General features: G+C 34.2%; 4 protein-coding genes across 4 annotated transcripts; all 4 read left to right on the plus strand.

Annotated features, from left to right (window-relative positions):
- The first annotated feature begins 1549 nt into the window (after nucleotides 1-1549).
- Nucleotides 1550-2591, plus strand: LOC132902093 (uncharacterized). Its single transcript, XM_060945904.1, has 3 exons — nucleotides 1550-1679; nucleotides 1922-2007; nucleotides 2421-2591. Exons 1-3 carry the CDS (start codon nucleotides 1607-1609, stop codon nucleotides 2589-2591), a joined length of 330 nt encoding a protein of 109 aa, XP_060801887.1. The 5' UTR covers nucleotides 1550-1606.
- A 1653-nt stretch (nucleotides 2592-4244) lies between these two features.
- On the plus strand, nucleotides 4245-5508 carry LOC106130349 (uncharacterized). The gene is made up of 3 exons (XM_013329171.2): nucleotides 4245-4317; nucleotides 4799-4881; nucleotides 5273-5508. The coding sequence occupies exons 1-3, from the start codon at nucleotides 4245-4247 to the stop codon at nucleotides 5483-5485; spliced, it is 369 nt and encodes a 122-aa protein (XP_013184625.2). The 3' UTR covers nucleotides 5486-5508.
- Nucleotides 5509-8205: 2697 nt separating this feature from the next.
- Nucleotides 8206-11616, plus strand: LOC132902094 (uncharacterized). Its single transcript, XM_060945905.1, has 3 exons — nucleotides 8206-8294; nucleotides 8469-8551; nucleotides 11410-11616. The coding sequence occupies exons 1-3, from the start codon at nucleotides 8222-8224 to the stop codon at nucleotides 11614-11616; spliced, it is 363 nt and encodes a 120-aa protein (XP_060801888.1). The 5' UTR covers nucleotides 8206-8221.
- A 3448-nt stretch (nucleotides 11617-15064) lies between these two features.
- Nucleotides 15065-16064, plus strand: LOC132902099 (uncharacterized). Its single transcript, XM_060945915.1, has 3 exons — nucleotides 15065-15167; nucleotides 15393-15475; nucleotides 15795-16064. Exons 1-3 carry the CDS (start codon nucleotides 15095-15097, stop codon nucleotides 15999-16001), a joined length of 363 nt encoding a protein of 120 aa, XP_060801898.1. The 5' UTR covers nucleotides 15065-15094; the 3' UTR covers nucleotides 16002-16064.
- Nucleotides 16065-16416: the final 352 nt, after the last annotated feature.

The raw sequence follows: 16416 nt of genomic DNA on the forward strand, positions 1-16416 counted from the left end.
TGGAATAAATGATTGATGGTTAAGACGTTGAGGTTGAGATGTTGGAGTACCGGATGATATAATGTGTGATGTGGGTAGATTGGGGGGTGTTATAAAATTTTGTTGGTATAGAAATTGGGATGTCGATTTTTCAGATGATGACTGGTTAGTATGTGGACTAAATAATTGTCTCTGCAGAGACCTGAAAGTGGAAGGGCTTGAATTTATATCGTTCGTAATTTTGGTAATTTTAGACTGTTCTTCAAGTCGATCCATCATACACGTTCGGAATACCAAATTATTAATGTCGTTCATTAAAATTTCGCGCGTATGCGAATTTCTCATTTTGTGAAGTTTACTAGCTAGTAATCTTCCGAAGATCTCGTATTCATCATCTTTTTTGTCATTCACGTGTCCAAGAGCTTGTGTTACTTGACATTGTGCTAATTTGATTTCTGGAGATAAATTTCTTCTTTGTTGCCGTTTACTACGACTTAATTTTAAACAAATATATTGGGAACTTTGATTTTTTACATCCCGTCTTCTACTTTTTGCCTTTGAATTATTGGAAGCTACCTCAAAATGCGAAGGAGATTCATTGCTTTTTTGATTATCATGAATTACACCTCGCTTACTTTTTTCGCTGGCTTCACTATATTCATTCATCTGAAAAAATAACAAAGATTTTATAAATGTCAAGATTTTATTATACGTTACACATGTTCGTATATTAAAAAAAATACATAAAATAGAAACGTCGATGTGACCTTTTGAGAAATATAGTCTTGTCATCTTAAATTATTAGAAAAATTTGTAGTTCGAGATTATGCCATTTATGAGACACTTTCCTGTTTAAATAATAAATAATAATAAATAATCGTTTATTTTTCTCTCAACTTATTAGTAGTAAGTATACAATATAATATAATGTATAAAATTAATCTAAATAACTTACCTCTGTAATAAATTTTCGGTCGCTTTCGTATACGACTCGTAAAAAATTATCCATTGTTTTGTAAGCAAACCAGTTTGTACTATAAACATCATTGGTCCCTTCGTCAGACTTCAAAGACTTCTTGAATTTATTAAGATGAATTCTGTAGTAGCCCATAAGTGTCTCCTTTTTCTTTTTCATTTCGTGAATTGTCGATTCAAATGGTAAAGATATCATAATACGTCGCCAAGCATCATTTTGCGATGCCCGATTTTTATAATTTTTGTGCTCCGGATTCCAAAGGCATGGTTCAGTTTGAAGAATTTCGAGGAATGTAATTACCTTCTCGTTAGTCCACTCCATGCTGTCTGAGAAAAATAAACACAAGTTAACCTGTTATGCTCACAATGTGAAATGACAAACAAAGATGCCCTCTTGATGCTATTAATTAGTCAGTCTCTTTAAAGTGTTGCGACTAAACCTATTTTCTAACGCTAAACGTCAAATTATCAAGATAAGTCTGTCAGTATACACTTAAGATACGTTCACTTTTGCGATTTGCGATAACTAACGATGTTCCCAGTTTGACCTGAGCATTTAAGATAAGCTGACGAACTAGAGAAAACCGATAAACCTATAAAAGCCTTGAATTCATTTGATCGATAATTATTTCGCTGTATATATCAAAACAAAATGTGGATTGTTTTACTTCTTCTTGCATTTGGAGCAGCACAAGCTCAGCTTGAATGTACCATGGCTAGATCGGGTAAGAAGATTAGCATAACTATAATAACGAGAGCAATAATGTACGTTTATTATTTATTCATTTTGAACAGTCTTGAATCTTCCATCTTCGCCATCGTCATTTGGAGATATATTTTTTTAATTTATTCACAATTTGGCTCTAAAAGTAACAATTAACCAGATATTTAGATTTAAATACAAGTAAATGCGATCGGAATTTCACAAAAGATTAAGAACTTTTAGAAAACTAATTTTATTTTTAAGGTGTCCATATTCCTGGGTCAGTACCAGTGAAAGGTGGACTTGCTAAACTTCTACCAGGCGTTTCCACTTGGGTGATAAAATTTTCAGTAAGTAGTACTAGATTTATTGAAAAAGATCTCTTATTGAATCGATGTTATAGCATTCATTTTCAGTTGTATTGATATAACATAATACCGGCCTCAATTATCAATATCTTCACCCTACATTGAGCAATAATTATCAAACATATTTACATGGAATCACTTTTAAGTCTCTTCAGACCTTACTATTTAATAGCTCTTTAAGTGATGTGTCACCATGATTGATCCAATACGTATTAGTTTTATACTGCGATGGTTCCGGAGGTCAGATGGAAGTCGCTTCGTGTAATAAACCTGACTCACCAAATCCAGGATCCATGGTCAAGGCATACCCCGGACTCCTCTCTAGAGTGGAGGATGCAACCGGGACTAAAAGCCAGGAGTAAGGGCTCTTTCAGTGATTTATCTTCTGATTTCAGCCACCATGTGACCACTCTATGCTCCAAATTGACGTGTGCGATGAGGATGTCAAGCCGGAAGTTAAAATTCTATCAGTTACAGAGGTTATAATTACCCGTAAAGGCTCTGTAGACGGCACAATTTTCGCTCGCGGCATATTCTGGTGCCCAGCGATTCCTATGGGCTATTGATAATTCATGTCTTATTTGCCAAACATGAACATTTAAATATTGTATTTTTTATGTTTTCTTTTTTTTCATCAATTTTGCTACAAATTAGTTTTAGTTTGAAAAGTAGGTGGTTAGGTTTGATATTGAGGTAATAAATCGGGATATTCATAATTTGTTGTTTAATTAATAATTTCGTATAACCTAACCCCCTTTTTTCCTATTCCCGATGTTTATTTATTATAAGAACTTTTATGTGGATCTCAGCACTTTGGAATAGAACCTTTCCATATCTTTCCAATGGATGTCGTAAAAGACAATTAAGGGATATCCCCTAATCGCCTTTGATAACAATATTAGATTGGGACCTCTTGTAGGCAATGGGTTAGCAACCTGTCACTATTAGAATCTCATTTCTATCATAAAACCACACATCTGAACGTGGTCTTTCAGCCAGACGTAACTCTTGTCTCCAACTGGTTGCACCGTTCACTGTAATTCTTTGGGGCCCGGGGTCCGCTTTAAGTTCCTAATGCTAATAAATTCTACCAATTATATCGCATTTTTAATTGGATTAATAACTAAGGTTCAACTAAGGACATAAAATAACTGTAACCTTACAAGCTGTAGAAAGATTTGGTCATTTTTACAATCCCCTACCTTCCTCATATTATGTACTCACGACAGAATAATCTGATCTTCTATTCTTCTTTCTTCTATTCTTTTAATTATTAGAGTTGGAATTCGGAGATAAGTATATTATTTATACTAACCATTATTTTTATGACGCCAAAGTTGATTGAGAATGTTATTTAAATAAGACTTTATATTAGACGTAACATGATATTGTTATAATTGCTAAGGTCTACAAATTCTATTCTAGAAAGAAATGCAAAGAAATTAATATAACGATAATGTTCTTAATCAAGCTTGTTAGCATTACAAGTATAAAATAATAAATAACATAAATTTTCAGCGATTCCAATGTAATAACAACTGCTAAGTTCTAGTTATGTTAAAAGGTTCTTTGAAAACTGGAAGAAATTTGACCATTTTTTATTACATTCACAGATATGGGGTTGTCCTATTTCATTTCTTTGAAATCAAACACACACACACACGCCAATCTATTTCCACATAAACAACTAATAATTAATAAAAAGTACTTACCTAAATTTATTACAGCTTGCAGTACTTTAAATACGCTGAATAAGCTACTAGATTTTAAATTATCATTTAATGTAAAATCTAGTTAAGTAGCTTCTATTTCTTATTGCCTGAATGCATTTTCGATTCGTTTCTAAAAAAAATTATAACTGAGATGCACAATTGCCAATTAATTTAGATATTATGAGGCGAATCTTACAAACACAGTTGTTCATAACATTTTCCTTATTTCATTGAGTTTTATTAAGTATAGATTAACACATGCTATCCTATCGCCCCTAAGATGCACAATGAAAGCATAGTTATGTGCCTTGATGGAATAATTCGCTCACTCCCTTAACCCGTTGGTCATGACGGTAATCAACATCTAATCCAATAAGGTGACCCCAGGAACCGAAAAGCTGATAAAGAGAGTACATCACACCTATATAATGCCAGAGATTCATAAGATCAATCACCATTTCGAACCTAGTACTGAGAATAAGCATTTCGGTGTCTTTATCAAACATAATGTTGGCATTCGTATTTCTACTGGCCCTTGGCGCCGTGTCGGCCCAGAATCAGTGCATCCAACTGTTTTCGGGTAAGAAAGTTAAATTTATTTTAATTTGATTGAAAGATTTAAAATTTTAAGATTGCTTGATCTAAGGTACAAAACTTAAGATGTGTTTATATCATTAGCTATATTCATTGATATTGTTCGAAGTCAAAGATTTTTTAAATATTATATTAATTGACATATAGTATGGTAAATTATGCTTATTCTTCTTCTTTCTCCTGGCTATTGTCCCAATTTATTTGGGGTTAGCCGGTCAGCCCTTCTAGTATTTTTGCGCCACACCACACCATATGGTGTCCATATGGTAAACTATGCTTATACAAATTAAAAATTAAAGTACAGTGAAGTTCTTTAAAGTAATAATATTTCTTTAAGAATTCGATCGACACTAGTCAACCGAACTACTGTTAAAAGATGAAAATTTTCTTTATAAACGTTATTTAGATGACAAAAATGATGATTAGTAGATAAAGTTGAAGTCTTAATTGTTTTTTTTATGCAACAGGCAATCGTGGTAAAGATATGATTCTGGCGAAGAGTCAAGATGTTGAACTTTCGGGCGGCAGACATTTCGATGTGCAATTGACTGTAAGTACTTATTTTATTAATTTATCAAGTGTAAAGTGATTAAACAAAACTTACCTTCTGTTCTTAGTCCCGCGTATATACAAAAATTTCGGTAGCTTTTTGTTGCTTAGAGTGCGCCTTTAGTTATGTTCCTGGACTGTGGTGTAATTTGGTGTTAGATGCATTCGATGAATTCACCTCTTACTTGATTTTTACGACACCCTAAAGATTGCATAAAATTTAAACCCTTTTGTGCATAACTTGGTCATTTGTTGTTATTTATGATATACCTACAAGATGTTGTTTTTGCTGCAAAAATCGGGACTAGATAAATCCCCTATACGACTAACTGGCTATCCACATGTTTGAAGCAAAAATGGGAAGAACTAACACATTTTATTACGTGTTTCAGCCACCATGCGACAACACTGTCTTGCAAGTCGATGTGTGTGACGACGTCAAGCCTGAAGGTCAGATCATATCGGTCTCCGAAGTCACCATCACCCGTCTGAGCACCAGGACCGCTGCCATCACACTCCACGCCAAATACTATTGCCCATCTTCAAATCCGAAAAACACCTATGCTGATCTCCCTGAACCCAAAGTAACAATCAAGGATGAATAATTTGTTTCATGATTTTTTTCAACTTTCTGAACCCAAAGTAACAATCAAGAATGATTCATTTCTTTTCATTGTTTTTTGAAATTTTTCAACTTTTAGTTCATTGTTAGTTTCACATATTCGGTGTTCATTAAAATTGTATTTCTTATCATCACAATAAATTGTCATAGTAGATTTGGTTATTTTATTATCCTTCCAAGTTAAAGGTTTAAACTGGATAAAACTGCATTTATGCAGAATTTTTTTTAATAAGAGTTTAAATCTTTCTACATGCGGAAGTTTCTATGAAATGTTATGTATTTTGTATGAAAATTCCATATAATGTCATGAATTTGGATGAACTCCAAAATAGTAATTGCTGAACTATGCAGTCCTTTGGACAAAGTAGATACTTAATATATCATCACCTGTGAGTGAGTCGTACAATTTTAAACACAATCTTGAAAAACAAAGAAAGACTTGAAAACACAAACATATAATACGACTTAGCAGTAATAAAGGATGAAAAGTAATTACAAACACTCGAAATAATATACACATAAGATGATAAAGGAATTCAAATATAGATAGATAAAGACTTTACGGCGAGGAAAAACATTGTGAGAAAATCTAATGATCCACAGGCAACTGAATATGTAACCATGAAGTAATACCGGTTTGGTTCCCTGGCTAACGTTACGGATGTCAGACGAGAGTTGCTTCGTGTTAAAACCTGTCTTACTTAATCCAAGATTACAGGAACCAATGCCGGGAGGAAAAAAGACATTAATACACCTAAAACATTACAGAAAAGAACATAAGAACTTTGATAATTTCAATGAAGCACATCTATAAACAAAGACCACCACCATTTTATCCGTGCCGTGTGGTTTCCGGCACCAGTACAAAAAAGAATAGGACCACTCTATCCCTTTCCCATGGATGTCGTAAAAGGCGACTAAGGGATATGCTAACAAACTTGGGATTATTTTTTTAGGCGATGGGCTAGCAACCTGTCACTGTTTGAATCTCAATTCTATCATTAAGCCAAATAGCTATGCGTGGCCTATCAGTCTTTTCAAGACTGTTGGCTCTGTCTACCCCACAAGGGATATAGACGTGACTAATTGTATGTATTTTATCTACAGCTACGATTTATTTATTTAAGCCTATGACACAACGGTAGTAGTAAATCTCTCAAAGTATTTGGTAAAGAATTATTGTAAAACAAAATATAATCTTGACAATCTTCATTTCAAAATGTACTAAAAATAGCTTTATCTGTGGGTTGCTTGAAGGCTCGACAACTAAGTACTCTAAGTAGGCCTAGTCTGCATTTTGTGTTATTAGCTCCCGTTCAACTTTGTAGACAAAAGCTTTGTACATAGATTTAGTTATTTAAAAGGTAAACGTTTGAGAAGGTAAAAAGGTATACGTACGCTATATCCCTTGCAGGGTAGACAGAGCTAAAAGTCTTGAAAGGATAGGTCACGTTCAGCTGCTGGGCTTAATAATAGAATTGAGATTCAAATAGGTTGCTAGCCCATCTTAGCCTAAAAGATGAATCGCAAGTTTAAAAGCCTATCCCTTTACGGCATCCATGGGAATGAAACGGAGTGGTCCTATTCTTTTTTTATATTGGTACCGGGAACCACACGGCACAAAAATCATTGGAAATATTTGGATAAGATAATCTGAGAAAATGAATTAAAAATACGTGTAATTTGTTTAAAACTTTATTGCACCAAGAAATTTTCAAAGGAGAGGACTTAATGCTGTTTGTCATTCTCTACAAGTCTACCAGCTGACCGAACAGAAAAACTTTAAGTTGGTGGTGCGATAAAGTGCACATGCATGCTGAAAAATACTAACATAATACATAATTACATACAAGATACATAAATTACAATTGTGGTGTACCTACTCTCAAAATTTCTCAATTTATAAAAGAGTTCAAAAGACAATATTGTCACTAACAACAACAAAAATATTAACAAATTATCTAGTCGCATTCAAAAAGCTTTAATGGCTCCTTTTTTAAACCACAGATTTAAAATGAACTAAATCTTTTGCATTTTGTGAATTTTGAACTATAATGGTTTCCTATTAAAGTAATCATTTTTTCCTTATTACACATGCCACATCTCACCAAAATAGTTTCGTATGACATTTTCCTTATTCAAAGGAAAACAGAGATGCTATGCCGTCGGTGCCTTGCGTAATCTATACTACTTAATATTATAAAGCTGAAGAGTTTGTTTGTTTGAACGCGGTAATATTAGGAACTACTGGTTCAAATTGATAAATTCTTTTGTTGAATAGACTATTTATAGAGGAAGGCTTTAGGCTATAATATCACGTTGCAACTATCAAGACCGAAGAAATAATGGAAAATGTGAAAAAAAAAACGGGGAAAATTATTCATCCTTAAGGGCTTTAATGATACCAAAAATAACTATTCCATGCAGACGAAGTCGCGGGTACAGCTAGTGCTATAAAGATAAGAAATGCAATTAACTGTTACCCTTGCTTAACGTGAAACGGCAATGCTAATGCCGTGGATCAAATTATTGCATTTGATCGTGGTTTCATCAACAAGAAACGCGCACATCACAACGATAATAAATTAAATGACCCCAGGATTGAAGGCAGGCTGATAAAGAAAGTACCTCACATCTATATAAGGCTAGAGGTTCACTTGATCAAACATTATTCCGTTCTTCGTCTCAAGTTTCAGCATTTCGCTCCACACCAAACAAAATGTTGGCTTTCGTATTTCTACTGGCTCTTGGTGCCGTGTCAGCACAGAACCAATGCATCCAACTGTTCTCGGGTAAGAATTTTTTTTTAATTATTTTGTAGAAAAGTACATACAAACAGAAAACATGATGATTGTTTTTAATTTTTATGACAGTGACCATTATTTATATAATAATGAATATAAAATTATTCTCCGTGATGATAGATACATAAAATATTTATATTAAAAAAATATATTTTATTTTAGCCAATCGTGGTAAAGATATGATTCTGGCGAAGAGTCAAGATATTGAACTTTCGGGCGGCAGACATTTCGACGTGACTTTGACTGTAAGTACAAGTAATTTTGAAATTGAAAGTGGAGAGTAATTGCACAAATTCTTCCGCCTGCCTTCAATCCTGATGACAACCAAACTTTTCGGTGGTTTTCGGAGGTCAGGGTCTACTTTTTTTTCTACCTTACTATGAGCCAGGATGGTGTAAATCTGTTTTTTCACGAAGCGACTCCTGTCTTAACCCAGATAAGCCTGAAACTAAAATTTTCTGAAAATTTTGAAAAAAGTTATATTATTTAGTTTATTAGATCTTATGCAACATAAAAAAAATTATGAAAAAAAATTAAGTGTAAGGCTTTCAGGGAAACAGCCGTCCTATATGTAGGACAGTAGGATAATAAGAGGAAATAAAAGACCATTTATGACAAAACAGAATGTAATCAAAAAGTGTAGTTTATTAGATAACTATTGATTATATTACCTATTGTTATATGTAATTTACTAGATTAACACTTTTTATGAATGATATGTTTCAAAACACTTGACACACACTCCAACATCACATTTCTTGCAACGTGTCAAACATTTTTTGTGACATTGACGACAGCGTGTTTGCTTCGATTGAGGAATAACCAGATGATTCATTTGGTCTTTACGACTATCAGCATGTTCATGATGGGAGGGTCGGCTAGGCCCTCTTTTGGCATTTTTTCTGTTTGATTCAATCAAAGCAATTGCTACCCTTCTGCGAAAGCCAAGATGATCCAGTTTTCCATGATTTATTTTATATAACTGCCATGCATTATGTTCGGCAAGATCAATCATGTGTGTGAGCAACGGCATGTACCATTTCTTACCTCGTATACCAATTCGGTAATGTGAAATATTTTCGTCAGACCGATCCACTCCCCCCATATATTTGTTATAGATGGACACCATATGTGGTTCTTCTATGACAATGTTTCTCTTTTCACTTTGTGAGAAGCGTTTGGCAGATTGTTTAGGATTTATTCCTACAGCATTAGAAGCAATACTGAATATATTATTGTCATGCCATTTAGCAATAATGAACGTGTTGTCATGTGTCGTTCTGTAATCGACAGCACCACGTTCCTTTTTTTTCAGTAACTTTGATGTAATCAGAGGACAACTAGATGTCCTGTTTTCTCGAACTGTCCCAGTGCAACGAAGGCCTTTCTTTGTTATCTCTTCCAGCAAGGGCGTCCCAGTAAAAAAATTATCAAAAACTACGTGGTAAGGAAGGTCGAAGCCACGTGAAATCAGCACATCGCAAAAAGTGAGAACAACGCTTGCACCCAGCCCCAATTCTTTATATATTGGATTGCACATAGTTGTAGCACCTTGGTATGGTTCCATCCATAAAACATACCCTAACCGTGTAGCACCAACCCAAGCTTTGAACCCGTACCTAATAGGTTTACCTTTTATGTGCTGTTTGCAGCCATGTCTACCATAGTAGGGAATCATGGCCTCATCTACACTGTAATGCTCTTCAAGAGGAGAAAACTCTAAGAACTTTTTATTTAGAAGTGTAACTAGGGGGCGTACTTTTGTGTATTTGTTTTGCAAATCCAGATTATCATTTACATGAAGGTGGCGAAAAATAAAGTCAAATCTATCCCTAGTCATAGCCGAGCTGATCAATTCATTCTTTGTATCAGGGGAGTTTTCCCAATACATTCTTCTACGGGGGAGCCATGAATAACCACTAACCAACAATATGCCGATGAAACATTTCATATCTTCAGTGGTTATGTCTCCAGGCAAATTCTTTTTGACAGCATATTTATTGCTCTCTGACACCAACAACGAAATAACATCTTCATCGAAGAAGTTTTCAAACCACTCAATTGGGCGCTTATCTTGGCAAGCGCCTTGAACATCTGGCCAATTCACGGGAGTTTTGGCCAAGTCCCGTTTTCTCCATGCGTAGGTACGCCTACGTTTAGTTCGACCTGTAGAATCAGAAGGTTCTTCTTCTGTATCACTCACCATAATCTGCCCTTGAATCATTATTTTAGCCGGTTGAAGCAGAATGTTTCGTGGCAAATTATTCAAAGTTACATTATCTTCTTCACCCGAATCTTCGTCAGTGAGACAGTCAGGATCAACAGGAGGAGGTAGAATACATATCAGTCGTTCTCTATAATCTTCTTCATTATCAGAAACATTTTCTAAAGCATCTAAAATTTCATGCGCAGCTAACGGTCTGTAAAGAAAAAGTTGTATTATTGTACTAAAATCATGTATATTATCCTACTGTCCTATATATAGTACGCTAGTATTTGTAACAAGTTATACGTAATTTATTTATATTATTTTGCTAGAATATTTATTTAGTACAAAAGTTAAGGTTATTAACTAGATATTAACACAGAAAAAAACAACTCAGGAGTAAAATATAACTTTTTATACATACCTGTCATTTGCCATGTCTGCAACGCACTTTTATTACACACTTATAAGGTAAAATATAAGGTAAAAACTGTTAAAATAACTGTCTTTTTATTTTTTCTAAGAAAGCTGACACGTTTCTTACTGCAAATCATAAGACTAAATAATCTTAGATAAAGAGGGTATTCTGATATTTGTTTTTATTTCTACTGTCCTAAATATAGGACAGTAGGCTTATCTGGGTTAACGCCGCGACCTAACCTAACCTAACCTAACCACATTGAATTATTTAAAAATTGCACTTGATAGTTTATCTATTCGCTTAGTTACCTTTTCTTGCATCACTTGATTCTAGATATTTTTGTAGTTATTTATAATATTCATGATGTTTTCATCCTGTAAAAGTAGAGACAAAAGCAATCCACTATACGACTAACCGTAAGTGTGTAGCTTTTCTACAAGGGTAAGAGATAATATTTTTTTTATTACATTTCCCAGCCACCATGCGAGAACTCCGTCTTGCAAGTCGACGTGTGTGACGACGTCAAGCCTGAAGGTGAAATCATATCGGTCTCCGAAGTCACCATCACCCGTGTGAGCACCAGGACCGCTGCCATCATCCTCCACGCCAAATACTATTGCCCATCAAATTCTAATCTTCTTGCTGATCTTCCCGAACCCAAAGTAACAATCAAGGATAATTAAATTATTTCTTGATGTTTTCCGACTTTTTAGTTCAAAGTTAATTTCTCATATTCGGCTTACATTATAATTTGATTACAAGTTGGCTCAATAAATTGGCAGAATACATTTGGTGGTTTTATTATCCTGTCTAAGTTGTTAAACATTTGAAGACAAAACTGTATTTTCACATAGAAAAGATAAATAAGATTTTAAGTCTTTCTGCATGCGTAATTTTATACATTGTTAAATATTTGCATATGAAAATTTACGTGCTTTTATTTCTGAAAGACTTATTTTGGATTAAAATTGGACAGAGCAGATATTGTCACTAGAGTGCGACTAAAATTCCTGCTAATTTCCATTCCCCAATATTTTTAAGATAACATAAGGATCCGATATTCGTGGTTGGCTATGGGTTGATATGCCAGTCAGTGTCTTCATTAAATATGAGAAAACGCCCTAAGGTAGGAATATCAAGAGATCCTGTATTAGTACATCCCTAGACTGCATCAAAACCTTCATGAACCAAACCCAAATATCAAGTCTGTAGACTAAGCTTGGCCTTTGCGTTGACATGCCAATCAGTCAGGTAAATAAAAATAAACTGTTTGATTCCCTTTGCCGAAGGATTTTTGGTTAATCGTGTTTTTGTGTACTTAGATGACATAAAGACTGTTGGGCGGCTTGTGTGTACGCTTTCTCACCTTGTTGTGCACATGTCTGTGGTTGTTTTTTTTATCCTTATTATACTTATTATTTAACAAATACCAATAGAATAAAGAAATTTAGCAACATAACATTTTTCATTACAAAATTGACAACTGTCTATACGAGTATATGTAAGTAGGTACGATAATGACCTAATACAAAAGTCTTAAAAAATAACACATTACTAAATACAATAAATAAGAAGGACAGATAAACAAACAGTTCAGTTTTCATCGGAGTCGTTTCTTGACTCACCCAATTCATGATACATACATACATACATATAGTCACGTCTATATCCCTTGCGGGCTAGACAGAGCCAACAGTCTTGAAAAGACTGACAGGCCACGTTCAGCTTTTTGGCTCGATGATAGAATTGAGATTCAAATAGTGACAGGTTGCTAGCCCATCGCCTAAAAGTAGAATCCCAAGTTTATAAGCCTATCCCTTAGTCGCCTTTTACGACGAGATAGAGTGGTCCGATTCTTTTTTTATATTGTTGCCGGGAACCACACAGTAATTCATAATACATGGTAAAAGGCGTTCTCAGGGCCCGCGTCCAGTGTGGTGAGGGTGTAGCCAGGAGGAAGAAGACAATGAAGATGCCCAAAAGATAGGAAAACGCGCGTAGATTTGGAAAAGTTTTTACTTACTTATAACTTTGTAGAGAAATTTGCAAGAGTTTCTCTTAAGCCCATAGAAGCTTAGGTTAACTTTAGCCATTGTATTTATTTTTGAGTTGACTTAAATTATTTTTTAGATTCACTACTTGAAGATATTTTGAAAGAACCGAATTAAAAATATATTCAATTTAATACTTATTATTTTCGATTTCTAGACCCCGACATTAATGTGTAGGAGTGAAAGTTGGGTATGGCAAAAGTAGCACGTAAGCAGAATAAATGCAGTGGAAATGAGAGCGTTAAGGAGTATGATGGGTGTGAAATTGAGTGACCGGATAAGGAACAGCGTGATAAGGGAATGTTGTAATGTCAAAGAAGATGTAGTTACAGGAATAGAAAAGGGTATGTTAAGATGGTTTGCTCATGTGGAGAGGATGAATGATAGCAGGTTGACTAAGCAGATATACAAGGAGAGTGTGGAGTGCGACGATCAAAAACGTATCTTGCATGAACAGAGTTATGAATGTGGATGAAGCGAAGGAAGTATGCAGAGATTGTGGAAAGGTAGTCTCTGCTTACCCCTCCGGGAAAGACGCGTGATTTTATGTATGTATGTATGATGTATGTATAAGATTCGAATAAAATAGGCACCCTGGCAACATTAAAAAAAAATCTGGTTAATAATTAAAGTGAGTAGATTGACAATAAACTTTTTGCGATGTATTTTTCTAGTTGAATCATCTGATAACAAAGAAAAAAAACATAGTATGCCATCTACTACTCTTCTTGTCATTCAACTTAAATTTTAGGCAAAGGAATATCTGTGCATTTTATTTCTACAGTAAGATACCCAGGTAAACTTGGAAATTTTATGACTTTGTCTACCTCATAAGAATTTAAAGAAAATAATAATACATTATATATTTCATTAATTACAACAAAGAGAGTACCGAATTATCTACTCCCTTTTAAGTAGCAATAGACCCGCTCTTTTAACTTTTTATTGATTTTCTTTTATTTCTCATTTCCATATCCTGGAATTGAAAGTCGATATTTTTCAAAATAAGAAACATTATTATTTAACATACAATTGTTTATTTTATTAGAGCTATTATTTATCTCACGAATAGTTTTGCATAACATTTTCCTTAATTAAATGCACGCTTTTAAAGAACCATGCTTTGCTATCGGTGACTTACGTCATGCGTCTCAGCTCAACTAATGTTTTAAATTCGAAACTAAGTTTCCTTGTTTCCTTGTAACCTTTTCACCCGTTATCTACCGAACTAATCCTATTGAAAATTCGTATAAATAACAAGGAGACTGGGGAAGGTCTTAGGTTACCTTTCAATCTAAAGTGGTTGGAATTGAGAAAAAATCCTGAAATATTTTGTAGGAAAAGGTAGGACTCTATGATGACTATGTTGATAATATAGCAAAGAAGAAAACGTGAAGTATGTCAGCTGCTACTCCCCTTGCGATATTATTTTTAAGAAAAGGGGATTTTATGTCTCAATATCTGTGCATTTTATTAACATCAGAAGGCTTTCTAGTAAATTATGGTTATATCTAGCTTTGTCTACCTCAAGGAATAATTACCTGTTAATGTATATGTACGCAGTTGTTTAGTTTTTTAAAGATTCACCACGACACCGCTACGTAGAAAATTAAGCCTATCAGGAAATAAAATAATATTTTTAATTCAGTACAGCAAAAATATTACCAAATCATATACTCGTCTTTAAAAAGCAGTGGCAAAAAAAAGCACTTCATTTTTTACTGCGATGGTTTCCTAATTAAAATAAAAATTTTCTCCCTATTTTAGATAATATAATTATGTACATATCACACCAAAATAGTATTGTATGACATTATCCTTATTCAAAGAAAAACAGACTTACGTAATACATATGAAAAGCAGTAAACTGTTACCACTGCTTAACGTCAAACGGCAATGCTAATGCCGTTGTATCAAATACATTGCATTCGGTAATGGTTTCATCAACAATAAGCGCACATAACAACGATAATCAATCAAATGACCCCAGGATTGAAGGCAGGCTGATAAAGAAAGTACCTCATACCTATATAAGGCTAGAGGTTCACTTGATCAAACATTATTCAGTTCTTCGTCTCAAGGTTCAGCATTTCGCTCCACACCAAACAAAATGTTGGCTTTCGTATTTCTACTGGCTCTTGGTGCCGTGTCAGCACAGAACCAATGCATCCAACTATTCTCGGGTAAGAATTTTTTTTTAATAGAACTAAATTAAATGCTACTGGGTATAACAGACAATGTTTTGAATTTGAAGTACAAATGTTAACATATATGTTGAAAACATATTGAGAGTTGTTATTGACAAATATTTCTTTGTTAGGCTCATTTAAGTAAAACAAATAACATGATATTTGATGATGTGTTGGTAAATTGTAGTCGTAAATTTAAAAAAGTATTTTATTTTACAGGCAATCGTGGTAAAGATGCAGTTCTCGCGAAGAGTCAAGATGTTGAACTTTCGGGAGGTAGACATTTCGATATACAATTGACTGTAAGTATCTATGTTTTTTTTTGTTTATTAAAAACTTAAAGAGAGATTACACAAAATGGTCTTTTGTATAATGTCTAATGCTAGGAATTAATGTAATTTCAGTACTTTTTTTTTATTGTTTGTTACTTGTTTGTTTGTTGTGTCTATGTTCTTAATCAATAATAGAAATAATACAACTTTTAACACTTATGAATGTGGAAAAAGCGAAAGAAGTATGCAAGGATCGTGGCAAGTGGAAAGATGTAGTCAAACTGCAGTATATACTTGCTGTATCAAATTCATTCGAATCGGTGTCTTTATACCTTTTTATTCTTTCTAGCCACCATGTGACAACACAGTCTTGCAAATTGATGTGTGTGATGACGTCAAGCCCGAAGGTCAGATCATATCGGTCTCCGAAGTCACCATCACCCGTGTGAGCACCAGGACCGCTGCCATCACCCTCCACGCCAAATACTATTGCCCATCAAATGTTAACCTCCTTGCTGATCTTCCTGAACCCAAAGTAACAATCAAGGATGAATAAATGTGTTCCTTAATCTTTTTCTACATCTCTCTGTTCAATGTTTGTTTCACATATTCGGTTTACAGAAAAATTGGGTTTAACATTTTTGAAATAAATTGGGGACAATAAAAACTGGATGTTTTATTATTGATTTTGTATCTCCATTCTTATGTATTTGTGGTCAAACCTGACCATTTTCATATGAACTACCAATGTTCCCACTCTAGAAAATCTAGGTTTAGCTCACACCAGAATCTTTAAACTTAGCTTGCATAATATTATAGTCTAGGATCCCCAAGACAGTCCCAAGAACTGGGCAGAAAAATAAATACAATAGTGACTAGCCACGGCTAATACTGTCACTCATGAAATTTACAACTAAATAGCTTTTTAGCAAGGTTTCACTCCAGTGGGAGTTTCTGAAAATATAGTTGCT

Source organism: Amyelois transitella, chromosome 9 (assembly GCF_032362555.1).
Source record: "Amyelois transitella isolate CPQ chromosome 9, ilAmyTran1.1, whole genome shotgun sequence".
Taxonomy (NCBI): Eukaryota; Metazoa; Arthropoda; class Insecta; order Lepidoptera; family Pyralidae; genus Amyelois; species Amyelois transitella.

Coding starts and splice junctions, on each gene's coding strand:
- LOC132902093 (XM_060945904.1), top strand. CDS start 1,607: ATGTGGATTGTTTTACTTCTTCTTGCATTTGGAGCAGCACAAGCTCAG. Junction 1,680..1,921: donor ATGTACCATGGCTAGATCGG/GTAAGAAGATTA, acceptor TTTATTTTTAAG/GTGTCCATATTCCTGGGTCA. Junction 2,008..2,420: donor CTTGGGTGATAAAATTTTCA/GTAAGTAGTACT, acceptor TTCTGATTTCAG/CCACCATGTGACCACTCTAT.
- LOC106130349 (XM_013329171.2), top strand. CDS start 4,245: ATGTTGGCATTCGTATTTCTACTGGCCCTTGGCGCCGTGTCGGCCCAG. Junction 4,318..4,798: donor GTGCATCCAACTGTTTTCGG/GTAAGAAAGTTA, acceptor TTTATGCAACAG/GCAATCGTGGTAAAGATATG. Junction 4,882..5,272: donor ATTTCGATGTGCAATTGACT/GTAAGTACTTAT, acceptor TACGTGTTTCAG/CCACCATGCGACAACACTGT.
- LOC132902099 (XM_060945915.1), top strand. CDS start 15,095: ATGTTGGCTTTCGTATTTCTACTGGCTCTTGGTGCCGTGTCAGCACAG. Junction 15,168..15,392: donor ATGCATCCAACTATTCTCGG/GTAAGAATTTTT, acceptor TTTATTTTACAG/GCAATCGTGGTAAAGATGCA. Junction 15,476..15,794: donor ATTTCGATATACAATTGACT/GTAAGTATCTAT, acceptor TATTCTTTCTAG/CCACCATGTGACAACACAGT.
- LOC132902094 (XM_060945905.1), top strand. CDS start 8,222: ATGTTGGCTTTCGTATTTCTACTGGCTCTTGGTGCCGTGTCAGCACAG. Junction 8,295..8,468: donor ATGCATCCAACTGTTCTCGG/GTAAGAATTTTT, acceptor ATTTTATTTTAG/CCAATCGTGGTAAAGATATG. Junction 8,552..11,409: donor ATTTCGACGTGACTTTGACT/GTAAGTACAAGT, acceptor TACATTTCCCAG/CCACCATGCGAGAACTCCGT.